General features: G+C 52.2%; 4 protein-coding genes across 4 annotated transcripts; 3 read left to right on the top strand and 1 right to left on the bottom strand.

Annotated features, from left to right (window-relative positions):
• Window positions 1–727: 727 nt before the first annotated feature.
• Window positions 728–2990, bottom strand: PpBr36_08986 (uncharacterized protein; the record flags this gene model as incomplete). Its single annotated transcript, XM_029896110.1, has 2 exons — window positions 728–2682; window positions 2933–2990. The coding sequence occupies 2 exons, from the start codon at window positions 2988–2990 to the stop codon at window positions 728–730; spliced, it is 2013 nt and encodes a 670-aa protein (XP_029747319.1).
• A 376-nt stretch (window positions 2991–3366) lies between these two features.
• PpBr36_08985 (uncharacterized protein) lies at window positions 3367–3852 on the top strand (the record flags this gene model as incomplete). Its single annotated transcript, XM_029896109.1, has 2 exons — window positions 3367–3458; window positions 3672–3852. The coding sequence occupies 2 exons, from the start codon at window positions 3367–3369 to the stop codon at window positions 3850–3852; spliced, it is 273 nt and encodes a 90-aa protein (XP_029747320.1).
• Window positions 3853–5291: 1439 nt separating this feature from the next.
• Window positions 5292–6400, top strand: PpBr36_08984 (uncharacterized protein; the record flags this gene model as incomplete). Its single annotated transcript, XM_029896108.1, has 2 exons — window positions 5292–5652; window positions 5808–6400. The coding sequence occupies 2 exons, from the start codon at window positions 5292–5294 to the stop codon at window positions 6398–6400; spliced, it is 954 nt and encodes a 317-aa protein (XP_029747321.1).
• Window positions 6401–9252: 2852 nt separating this feature from the next.
• PpBr36_08983 (uncharacterized protein) lies at window positions 9253–11584 on the top strand (the record flags this gene model as incomplete). Its single annotated transcript, XM_029896107.1, has 4 exons — window positions 9253–9574; window positions 9880–10359; window positions 10452–10740; window positions 10921–11584. Coding segments are annotated over 4 exons (1755 nt in total), but the record flags the coding sequence as incomplete, so codon positions are not given.
• Window positions 11585–11837: the final 253 nt, after the last annotated feature.

Genomic DNA, 11837 nt, shown 5'->3' with positions numbered 1-11837 from the left:
TTTTTTTTTTTTTTTTTTTTTTCATTTGCGGGGGGAGGAGGAACTGATGCCTTTATCCCTCGTGCCAATGTTTGCATTTCTCGGTCTGTTTTGATGCTTAATTGGCTCGCTATTCGCTCAGTCAATTTCGGCTTTCCTTTAATCACTGATCATCGACTCGTCCCCCTTTAATTTCCTTCTTTGAATCAACTCAACACCCCCTACTTGTCACCCGATTCATACTTGCCTTTTCTCCCTCAAACAAGATTCCTTTTCAGACTGGTCTTTGGAGTTCTCATGCACCTCACTCCCTTTTTTTTTTTTTTTTTTTTTTTTTTTTTTCCAGTTGGGTTCTTTTCGTGTTTTCGGTCTGTCTAGGCTTGGTAGAGGCTTCTTATTTTTGACCCGGTCAGAAAGTTACCGGATGTTAGGAAAATTAGGGGGTGGGGGTCTTTCTGGGTCGTCTGCTGAGAATGAGGGATGCAAGAGGAAACATGATTCGATTGGTATCTATAATATGGTACAAGGAGGATTCTACACGGTACATGTACATTAAATAATACAGTCAAGAGCGCTCGCCCCAACTTCGAATAAAGAGTCCTTGACACAAGCCCCTGTTTGCAGTCCTTTGCTACTTTGGACTTGCCTATGACACTGCCGGTTAGCTAGTCATCCGCAGCCGGGAGGCTTTCTGCCTTCACACAGACAGTCTCCACAGAATGTAATCCAGCCATCGAGGCAGCTACATCTACTGATGGACAATCCCCTCGCTAGCTGCATCGCCAGAAACCCCCGATGCGGCATCCGCCTTGACCCGGGCCGGCGAACGCGTCGCGTGCAGCACGTTCCTCAGGTTCCCAAAGGTCAAGACATCCCGTATCCTCGGCGCACCGGTGAAGAGCATGGCGAGCCTGTCGATGCCGCAGCCCCATCCTCCGGTGGGCGGCATACCGGCACGCATGGCCTCGACGTAGCTAGCCTCGTTGTCGTCAAGGTCGACCTCATGCACGACGCTCCTCGACCGCGCCGACGCCCTGAACTTGCCCTCCTGCTCGTCGGCTTCAAACTCCTCCTCGTACATGTTGGCCAGCTCGACACCGTCGACAAAGAACTCAGCCCTGAGCGCAACCTTTTGCCCGGTCACGGGACACACGCCGCTGCGCGCCAAGGGCGCCATGCAGGCCGGGTGGTGCGTGACGAAGAACGCTCGGCCGGTGGCGGCCGCAGCGCCGTTCTCGACGTACTTGGAACCCAGGCGGTCGAGGAGCTTGGGTAATGTCACCGGTGCCGGGGCGGTGGCGTCTCCCTGCTCCGGGTCATCGCCGGCGAGGACGTCGGCGTCCTGGCCCCGCTCGCGCAGTTTCGACACAAGTTCCGCCAACGCAGTGTCGGATTCCAGGTCGGGGAGCTTGAAGCCAAGCGCTTCTTCGAGCGTGCTGATGAAGTGCACCTTGGGCGTTGTGCCTTCCTCCCAGAACTTGGCAGCGATGGGGTTGGCGTCGGGCAGTTTCCAGGCGCGACGGCCCACGGCCTGTGCATCCCTGGTGGCGCCCTCGAGGTCGGAGATGATGAGCTTCATCAATCGCTCCGTCATGACCATGAGGTGGTCCAGGTCTGCCCAGGCCTCGTAGAACTCGCACATGGTGAACTCAGGATTGTGGGTGCCGTCGACGCTCTCGTTGCGGAAGCAAGGACCGACCTCGTAGACACGGTCCATGCCGCCCATGATGAGCCGCTTGAGCCAGAGCTCCGGGGCGACACGGAGCGCTAGGCGCTGAGAGGGACCAAACTCGGTCGCCGTGGTGGCGAAGGGGCGAGCAGCCGCTCCGCCGGCCGAACCCGCCAGCAGCGGCGTCTGCACTTCGACGTAGCCGCGGTCGTCGAGGGCGCGGCGGACGGTCTGGATGATGCGGGCGCGGGCGCGCAGTGCATCGACGCTCTGCTGGTTGAGCATCAGGTCCAGGTGGCGGGCGCGGCCCTTGAGCTCGTCGTCGGTGACGGACTCGGGCGGCACGGCGGCGGGCTTGGCGCGAATTGAGGGGAGGTTGTGTGCGCACATGCGCAGGCTGCCGCGCTTGGACGTCTCCATGTGGCCGGCGACGACGACCCAGTCCCCGCGCTGCAACTTGTCGGCCTTTTCTCTAAAGTCCTCGGCAGTGGCGTCGGCCCACTCGTCCGGGGACTTGTCTTGCAAGGTCTTGAAATTGACCATGACCTGCAGCTTCTCGTAGTTGCCGACAATGTCTAGGAACAGCAACTTGGAGCCGTGCCGGCGGACACCGACGACGCGGCCTTTGGCAGTCAACGGATCATCTATATCGATCCCACGCACTCTCATACGGGAGGGGTCACTCTCTGAAGGATACACGTCGAGCAGGTTGGAAATGGGCAGGTCGGTTATGGATTTTATCTTGGTGGTGGGGTTGAATTCCACGGCCCGGGAAGGATTCACACAGTCTACGTGAGTGGTGGCCTGGCCAGTCTGGTCGGCCCTGGCATCCTTTACAGATGACGAAAAATTGGGGGGATCAGTTCTGGCGGGCTCCTCCGAGACCTCAAGCTTTGGAGGATGCCGGGATACACTATAACATCGCGGCTGAGTCCTATTCTGAGCCACGGCCCCCGGCACCAATCTTGGCCGTGACAGCCCGGCCCGGTGCGCACAGCGCAGCGAGGACCGAGCAAGAGAAAACATTATGAAGGCTATGAAAAAGAGATGCCAGATTTGTTAGCAGCAGTCCATTTTCCAAATAGTCAAACAGTGTTATTTGCAAACATAATAGATTGTAACTTCAAGTCAGAAATTTGGCATTTGTGATCATACACGTTTCCGTGTCAGTCGCAACGGTTCTAAGGTTATATATAGGTGTCATCATGAAGAGAGAGAGAGAGATTGAAAATAATTGAAACACAGAATGATGTTTCTGATGCAAAGAAATAAGAGTCTTCTTACCTTTGTAATCATCACCCGCCCTCCCATCTTTGGCGGTGGTTTTATGGGTTTTGCTCATGTCAAGCTTGACAGAAACAGGGACAAATAAATTTTCTGCTTGCGCCAATGTACACAAAAAAAGTCCAAGAGTGGTTCCAACTTGGGGTATCCACAGGGCAGCCGATAAGCCCACAGATAAGAGAATTTCGACATCCAGGCCCACTTTGAAGCCAACCTTGGCGGTTTGCGCGGCGCAGGGACAAACAAGAATAGCTGCAGTGATGATGAAAGAAAGTCTCTACATGTAAAATCCGCCCATCCAGAAGGAACCAACATCAGTACCGCATTGAACGTCGCACAATCTACTGCATCACCACCCGCCGCTCAATCATTTGGCATACTACAAAGTCCTCCAACGATCTTTTCAACTTATAAACTATACCTCGACAGACAAGATGTTCGGAATTGGACGCCCCCAGCCCAGCTCGGCCGAGAAGATCGCCGCAGTCGAGGCAGAGATGAAGCTCATCACGGCGATGGCTGCCCGGTACGTCTGAAATGAAGCTGTTAGGATCGAAGGGGGAAGCAAAGCACAAATGAATGGGCGTTGCAAACAACGATTCCCTCGGCCTCGCCCTCGAACAGAACCTGTGGCACATGTTCACGTTTAGTTCTTTCAAGAACAACAATGAAAGCCAGTCGCATTGCTGACATTTTGTGACGGGGCGCTTGTCGCCGAATTGTTTCGCCAAATCCAAAGCCTCAACCGCGCATGCATGCAAAAGTGCATCCCTACCAACTACCTCGAGGGCGACCTCAACAAGGGCGAGAGCGTATGCCTCGACCGCTGCGCCGCCAAGTTCACCGACGTCCAGCTCAAGATCTCGGAGATCATGCAAGCAGAGAACCAGAAGAGGCAGGGAGGTGCCGGTAGCTTTTAAATCAGGCCATGCTGGTGTCGATGCCGGTCGGAGGGAGAGATGACGCAAAGGAGAGGACGGAAGGAAAAGACAAAGAAGCAAGGAATCAGTACTTTGCATTGCGAAATCACCTTGCAATAATTTTGGGATCACGGCTCTGACCTCGCAAACTAGTGCCGTCTTGTCTGTCGTCAGCTGGGGACTCGCAGTCGACGGTTGGTCAAAAATTTGACAGATAGGAAGCAGCCAAGGTTTGCTATGGCTACACCCCCGAGGATTTCAGTGTACGATAGACTGTGATCATTCATGTCACGAGGACAGATAGATATCCGCCTCGGCTATAAAACGGAGAAGGGGATATGATACCTCTTGTTGTACTATGATGAAAATCCTACGCTCATATATACTACTCTAAAATTGTGAAGTACACGGTCGTCCGCAACTCGCCCCAGGAGTGTCTGAAGTGCCTGGAATTACAGGGCGGAAACAAAGCCGCGGGCATAGAGTAATGCGAGCTATCGCTTTATAGGTACCTTAAGTGTACATGTATACGGTACTCCGCCATACAGTAGCCTGCCACACTTGTGTCAGTCGGATCAGGCGACATGCATCGGCCACATTTCTGCAGGCATATCGTTTGGGCGTTTAGGGGCAGTCCAAGCATGACGAAAAGGACATTTGGTTCATTTCTCGACAATCAAGCCGAATCGGGCCTGACGTGACACGAAGGACGAACCTTAATATAGCACGTTTCAACGGATGGTTTGCTTGAGCAAGGGGGCAGTGGGATTACACAGAAAAAGTTGCGGAATGAGACCAGTCCAGAAGAAAAAGTGGCTGAGCAATTGGAAATTATACGAGTTGGAACCAACTGCTTCAGCCCGTGATTGACGGATTCGTAAATGCAATATAAGGGTAGATACGATGCATTAGCTGTAAAATACTGTTGGAATACTGTTAAAGTAGTAGGATTGGCTGTTAGACTGCATACCATCTCGATTTCGGAGGACCGACCTGAACAGCCGTCGTCGGCACCAAAAGAGGAATTCTTCGCCTGAACTTTAGTTGGCCCTGCACCTGGAGGATCCGAACCTCCGCAGTTCTGTTGGTGTGACCTGACGGGGCTTATCCATGCTAAAAAGTGTCAAATTCTCATCTGACAGCTCCTAATGAAATCAGAATGCAGGGCAGCACGACTCCTTAGTATCCCTGCCAATACGTCTAATTCGTTTCTTTGTCTCTCCACGATATTATTTATGATTCGACTTACACAACCAATCCCACGCCCAGTTGACTCCAACTGCACCAACTAACCTCGCGCGCTTTGCAACGACCGGGCGGCGTCGTGATGCGGTCCTGCCTTGCCTGCGCATCTTTCCGCACACTAAAATCACACAGGAAAGCTTGACGGGAAAGCCACACACCTTCTCTTGTAAACAGCGACCAACAAAAAAAAAAAAATGTTCTCCAGGCGGACAAAGTTCAGCCTAATCAGCGCCCTCTTTGGAGCCAGCTTCCTCTACTTATTTCTTCGCACCTACCGGTACCGAGGCCCAGAAAACCTCGACCTTGGCGGTTTGCTCTCGCGACCCTCCGGAGAACAGGGTACCAAAAACAAAGATGGCATCCCCAAGAAACTCTGGTTCAAGCTCGGCCCCAAGGGTCTGGATGACAACACGCGCGCTTGGTCAGAAAGCTGCATCAAAGCCAACCCGACATATGAAGTATCATTCATGAACGATGCATCGGCGGACGACTGGGTCAAAGAAAAGTTTGGCAAGACGCACCCCGACCTAGTCGAGCTTTACCAAGCCCTTACAGGTTCGTTACATCATCAGACCTCCACCGCAGTGTACTTTACTTGTTTTGTGGCCAGCCCCTCAACGTGCGATCAAGCGATCCAACTATCGGAAGCCCGGCATCCCAATACCTAAAACCAAAATCCTGTCTGACACTTGCGATACTTCTTTACACAGTTCCCATTTTCAAAGCGGACATACTGCGCTACCTGTTCCTCTTCCTCGAAGGTGGCGTCTACCTCGACCTCGACGTATCCTGCGACCGGCCGGTCGATGAATGGATCCCGGAGCAGTACAAGGGCAAGGTCTCCATCGTGGCCGGCTGGGAGTTTGACGTTGGCTGGGGCGAAAACTTTGTCCGGCAGTTTGCGACTTGGACCATCATGGCCAAGCCCAACTCGCCGCACATCTGGAACGTGGTTCACGATATTGAAAAGACGATGCGCGACAAGGTTCGCGAAAAGAGCCTCGACTCACCTGCGAACCTGACCATGCCCATGCTGGGCGACGTCGTCGACGTCACGGGCCCGCGTCGCTTCACCCGCGGTGTTCTCGACAGCCTGGAGAGAAAGGGCCTCAAGCCCGAAGACATGACGCCGTACGAGAAGCTTCTCGAGCCGAAGCTCCTGGGAGACTTGCTCGTCATGCCGGGCTGGGCATTTTCCGCCATGTCCAACACGTACGACGCCCCATTTGAGAAGCCGCCGCCGCTGGTCACGCATCACTACGCCGGGTCGTGGAAGAACGACAAGGGCGGTGAGACTTTATGATTGCATTTTTATTTTTTTTTGTTTTCACTTCTTGTATCTTATTCATTTTTGTTCCTCTGCTTGCATTGCGGGATTTAAGACAGAGTTCATCGGGAGTTTGGTTGCTAGACATGTTGTTCCAGGCCACGATAGACAAGGGCTAAGAATGAGCCACGGACACTGGGTTCTTTGGTGGTTTTGGCGAGGCTTCTTGTAATATTTCAGCAGATATTGTGTAATCTGCTGCTGCCAATTTATGTCAAATGAGTTTTGATATTAAAATTCAATACCCAACTACCCTGCACTCACGACGTTTGGACGTTGGACTCGAATTGCCTTTGATCTATAACGTTTAGCTTACGGGTACCTGGGAATCTACTTTCTCGGCCACACGTCCCTATTTGACTCTGACATGGATGGCCGTCATAAAGTACATTGGCAAACGGCTAACAGAATCGCCGCCTTTAAAGCCACGCCAGTAACCCGATTTGGCTCAAGACACTGGAGTTGAAGTAGTTGAATCAAAATACAAGTAGATTCGTTGTGAGTCTTTGTTGTTTCCCTCTTTCTCTTGTGTTAACAAGCCTTTGTTCTGAATATGTATAAAGGTATATTGATTATACAGTTTCGGGGTGTTTTCGCTCAGCTTGACAACGATCTGATTACCTGTATTTTATGTGAAAATCTTCTCGGCCCTGTGCCCGTTGTTTACTTGCGGAGAAAAAAATAAAATAAAAAGATAGCCGAATGAATGGTGCTTTCAAACTTGTAATCAAGATGGGCTCTGAAACATCATGATACTAAAGTAGGTACAGTGCTTCACAGTACCATTCGGAATCTTGGAGTCGCTCCACACATCTGAAGGTGTTAAATTTAGTCTTGGCAGCCAGTTCGTCACAGGATGCTCCCTGTCGCTTTTTGATTGGTAAACACGACACTGAATTCAGTATCCGCTTGGGGAAGCCTCCAGTGGGTTAACAGGATGTCGATTAACGGCAAGCCAACGAATGAATCGTGATGGCGGCTTATTCAACTCAATTTAAAATTAAGCATATGATCGACTGTCCATCTGGCGGCAAACGCCTGGCTTGCCCGCCCAAACAAACCTTTGACAGACGACTGACCAACTGACCTGAAGATCAACTCGACTATTCAGCTGTCTCTCTCTCTCGGTCAATCACTCAAGGTGATCCAGAACCACCCGTCATCTCCAGTTGATCCACATTACCCCTATGCAGCAAAGGAGCCCAAGCCCCTAATCAACCGGACGCTAGCTGACAAGGCCAGTTGACACCCCTGAGTAGAAGCTTGGCGGTCTTGGCAGAGTATTTTTTTTGTTATTTCATTTTTTTTTTTTTCATGAGTGCTTGGCTTGTTGGGCCACTCTGAACTGCAGAAATCAATCGTGAAAGACGCTGATAGGCCCCGATAGGGTACCCGCTGTATCGGCTTCTTGCAGGAGAACCACAAATCCTATGTGTTCCTGGATGTAGCTGGTCTTGGTTTTATTTTTTTGCGCAAGCGCTTCGAAGTAATTATATCGAGTCATCTTTGTTGGGTATCAACACAACCAGTCTTCCCTGGAGAAATCTGCTCGCGAGTCGCGTGGACTGAGGATCGTACTCTTTTTTCCCCTAATATTCGCACGTGTACCGGATGTGCCATCATATTCTCAAACAAGCCAAAGATGCGATCCAGGGCAGTCCGTTGAACACTAAGCTTGCCTAGTAGCTGTCTTTTTTGGGCTGGCAAGAGCTTGGGTGTCCTTGACCTGCGCTAGGTTCGAGACCCGATCTCTGCATTTTTAGATAACCTAGTCTCTCACTATTTCTCAGCTCACCCTTATCTGTCAAGGTTGGACCCAAGAGAGGCAGGGTTTTTATAGCAGAATACATAATCTAAGACGTGCAGGCGCCACCCCCAAGCAATGGCCCCCGCAAGTCTCGTTGCATCGTGGTTTGCAGTCGTCTTGGCCCTTTGCCGACTCATCAACACGGGCAAAAGCAGAATACATGAATCCATCCCATATCACAGGGCGAGACAAGACACAAAGACAAGTTCTGCATCGACAAAGTTCACCTCAACTAGCCCGTCCGAACACATCAAAGAAAAAAGTTGCCGGACGGGATCTTGGCTGCATCCACGGTTCCATCTTTATACAATCTAATCCAGAGGCATACAATAAAAAGAGCAAGCAAATCTTTTCAGGAACAGAATTTTTATCAGCAACAAAACCAAACAGCAAAGCAATCGCAATTTGAGACTCGGAATCTCCGCATCACCCCCCTTTTTTTGACCAATTTATTTAACGTGGCGTCAAATAGGTAGGGGGATAAGGGAACCCCTTGACTCGTCCCGGTCCAAAACGGGGGGTCAGGTTCCACATCCGAGTTCACCTCCTCATAATTATTCCGACCCTTCTATTTTTTTATTTTTTTACCTTTTGTTCGCTGCAAGCCATCGACTGAGCGCCCGCCCGTCCCGCGCGCGCGCCTCCGCCTGTATAGCCCGCCGTACACTATTCTTATTTTATTTTTCTCCTTCTCTCGTCGGTAACTTCCAGGCAGGGCCCCAATCGAACTCGGCTTCGGAAACAAGGAAAAAAAAGGACCGCTCGGTCTCTTCCTTGCTTTTGTGATCTTACCGATCTCACACCCAAACCAGTGGACAAGTACAAGCTCCCCCTCCTTACCGTCTTTCCTCTATCGCATCCGTGCAGTACACCAAAGCTACATTGCAACTCTTGTTTTTGCCATTTTTTTTTTCGTGTGCGGTTCTTCCCCTCAAACATTGTATGCATTGTCGTTCTGCGGCGAAAGAAAAACAAGGTGGCATCTGCTTGTTGCATACGCCCGACTTCTTCCCCTCGGCAGAATTACTCAAACACGAAATACCCAAGAAAGAAAGCGCCTATACCAAGAGGACAGAAAGACGAAAAAGAAACACCGTACACAGCCAGCACATGGGTCAAAACTGACACACGCTCCTTCCTCAACCCCATAGTGGCCTACTCCAATTCGCCAGGCTCGTCCTCGTCCTCGTCGTTTGGCGACCGGCCCGCTCGATCCCACCACCGACGGCGTTCCTCGACAACGAATATCGCCATCAATGGCCCTCCGCCTTCGACACAGCTTTTGAACGTGACTGGTCTTGGTATTCACAGCCGCCACCCCACTCTGCTGTCGCCCATTCCAGGTAAGCTTGGCATCAGTCTTTTGTTTTGTTCTTGTGTCGGGACTCCTCGTCGGCGCAAGCTGCGTGCATCGCTCCCAATTGTCACCTGCATGTCCCCACCCGCCAGCAACACATACCATACTCTGTCGCTTCGTATTCAAACTTGCGGGTTCTCCAACCGAAGCACATGTCAGCCGCAGTTTGTCATCAGCAAGCATGTGTGCTCCACCTCGTATCACAACCGCCCCGTCGACGTCTACGCAAACCCTCGCACAGGATTGCCGAACCAAATCAAACTAACAATGGCATTTTCGTTTCGTGTTCAGGCACCCCAAGCGATCCGGACATGTCGCCGTTACGAACTCCATCCCCATTTCCCGGCGGAGGCTGGTCCAGCCCCGGACTCACCAGCGGTAGATCCAGCCCCTCGAGGGGGGTCGCGGGAAGCACAGAAGGCCACAGTCCCATAATATGGGAGGGTTCCCGGGCGAACCAGAACGGCGGCTCCGGTAAGGCCGGTCCGTCGTCTGGCTTCAGAGCGACGAACGCGGGCACCAACCAGCGCGGCATAATGGGTCACGTTCGCAGGCTGTCATCTGGTCTTCCTATGTGGAACAACGGCAAGACCGTCAAGTCGGCATATAGCACCAAGGACAAGACCGCGGGTCAGAGGTGGTACAGCCCGAACAGAGTCCCGTTGGTGGCCCGGGCGAGAAGGGGATACGCGAGGATGAACAGGACAGCGAGGATTGTTCTTTGGCTCTTGGTGCTGCTGGGCCTTTGTCTTTACATCTTTTACCATTCTCGTAAGTCCCCTCGGCTGCTTCTTCCGCGTCCGTGTAAGAGAGGCATTTCGTCTCACGACAAGCTTTCTAACCGCTTTGATTTCTGTCAACAGCGCTCGTATATCATTGGAGGAGATCCTCAAAGCTCGGCGGTGGTGAGAAGATTGTCATCATCCTCGCGGCCAATATTGGCGGAGGTGTTATGGAGTGGAAGGGAGCTCGGGAGTGGGCGATCGAGCGAGACAGCGTGCGCAACAAGAAGAAGTATGCCGCCACTTGGGGTTACGATCTTGAGATTGTCGACATGAGCACCAAGAAGCGATATGCCCACGAGTGGCGCGAGAGCTGGGAGAAGGTTGACTTTATAAGGAGTTGCATGAAGAAATACCCCAAGGCCGAGTGGTAAGGAACCCCCGGTTTTCTTTTCTTCCGCTCTGTGGAAAGCTTGTTTTCGTCTTGCATATGGGATTTTTCATCCCAACTCTTGGCAAGGGTCCATTTGAACGTGCATCCACCGTCCCACTTGGCAACGCTTGCCAAGGAGCTTTTCGTCACTGACACGCATCATCCCATCTTCAATAGGTTCTGGTGGTTGGACCTCAACACCTATGTCATGGAGCCTTCGTACTCTCTTCAAGAACACATCTTCGACAACCTGGATCAGCACATCTACCGCGACATCAACGAGTACAACCCCTTGAACATCACCCATCCTCCCAACGACCCCTTCCTCGACGAGGAGTCCCGCAGCGCCGTGGGTGATGGCCGGCCCGAGTCGGTCAACTTGATCCTCTCGCAGGACTGCTCGGGCTTCAACTTGGGGTCCTTCTTCATGCGACGGAGCGATTGGACAGACCGCCTGCTCGACGTGTGGTGGGACCCGGTCGCCTACGAGCAAAAGCACATGGAGTGGGCTCACAAGGAGCAGGACGCCCTCGAGCAGCTGTACGTGGCCCTTCCCTGGGTTCGCAAGCACACTGCATTCCTGCCGCAACGCATGATCAACAGCTTCCCGTCAGGTGCCTGTGGCGACAACGGCCCTGACAAGCGCTTCCACTACGACCAGACGGACCGAGACTTTGTGGTCAACATGGCCGGTTGCGAATGGGGTCGTGACTGCTGGGGAGAGATGTACAACTACCGTGAGCTGAGCTACTACCTCAACCGAACCTGGTGGGAGCGGTTCAAGGAGGACCTCCTCTGCGCCATATGGTTCAAGCTCACCGGTCAGAAGGTCAAGTTCTGAGCCCAGTCAGCGACGACTTATTTACGACAAAAGGGGAATGTTTGGCCAAGCAACGCCAACACAGCCAGTCTGTGGAGGCTTCTATCCAACGCTCGTCAACAAGGCTGTTCTTTTACTACATTGGACTTTGCAGCGCATGGGTCTTTGCTGTACTAAACCATTTACTGAAGATGGCCAAGTATGGGACGAGAGTCTATTCGATTCTCATTGCGTTGGTACACGCATAATACTGCCTTGTTTCCTTTCTTTGCCA

This window comes from Pyricularia pennisetigena, chromosome 5, assembly GCF_004337985.1.
Source record: "Pyricularia pennisetigena strain Br36 chromosome 5, whole genome shotgun sequence".
NCBI lineage: Eukaryota > Fungi > Ascomycota > Sordariomycetes > Magnaporthales > Pyriculariaceae > Pyricularia > Pyricularia pennisetigena.
The sequence above is the reverse complement of the archived record's forward strand: the minus strand, read 5'-3'. Positions and strand labels throughout refer to the sequence as shown.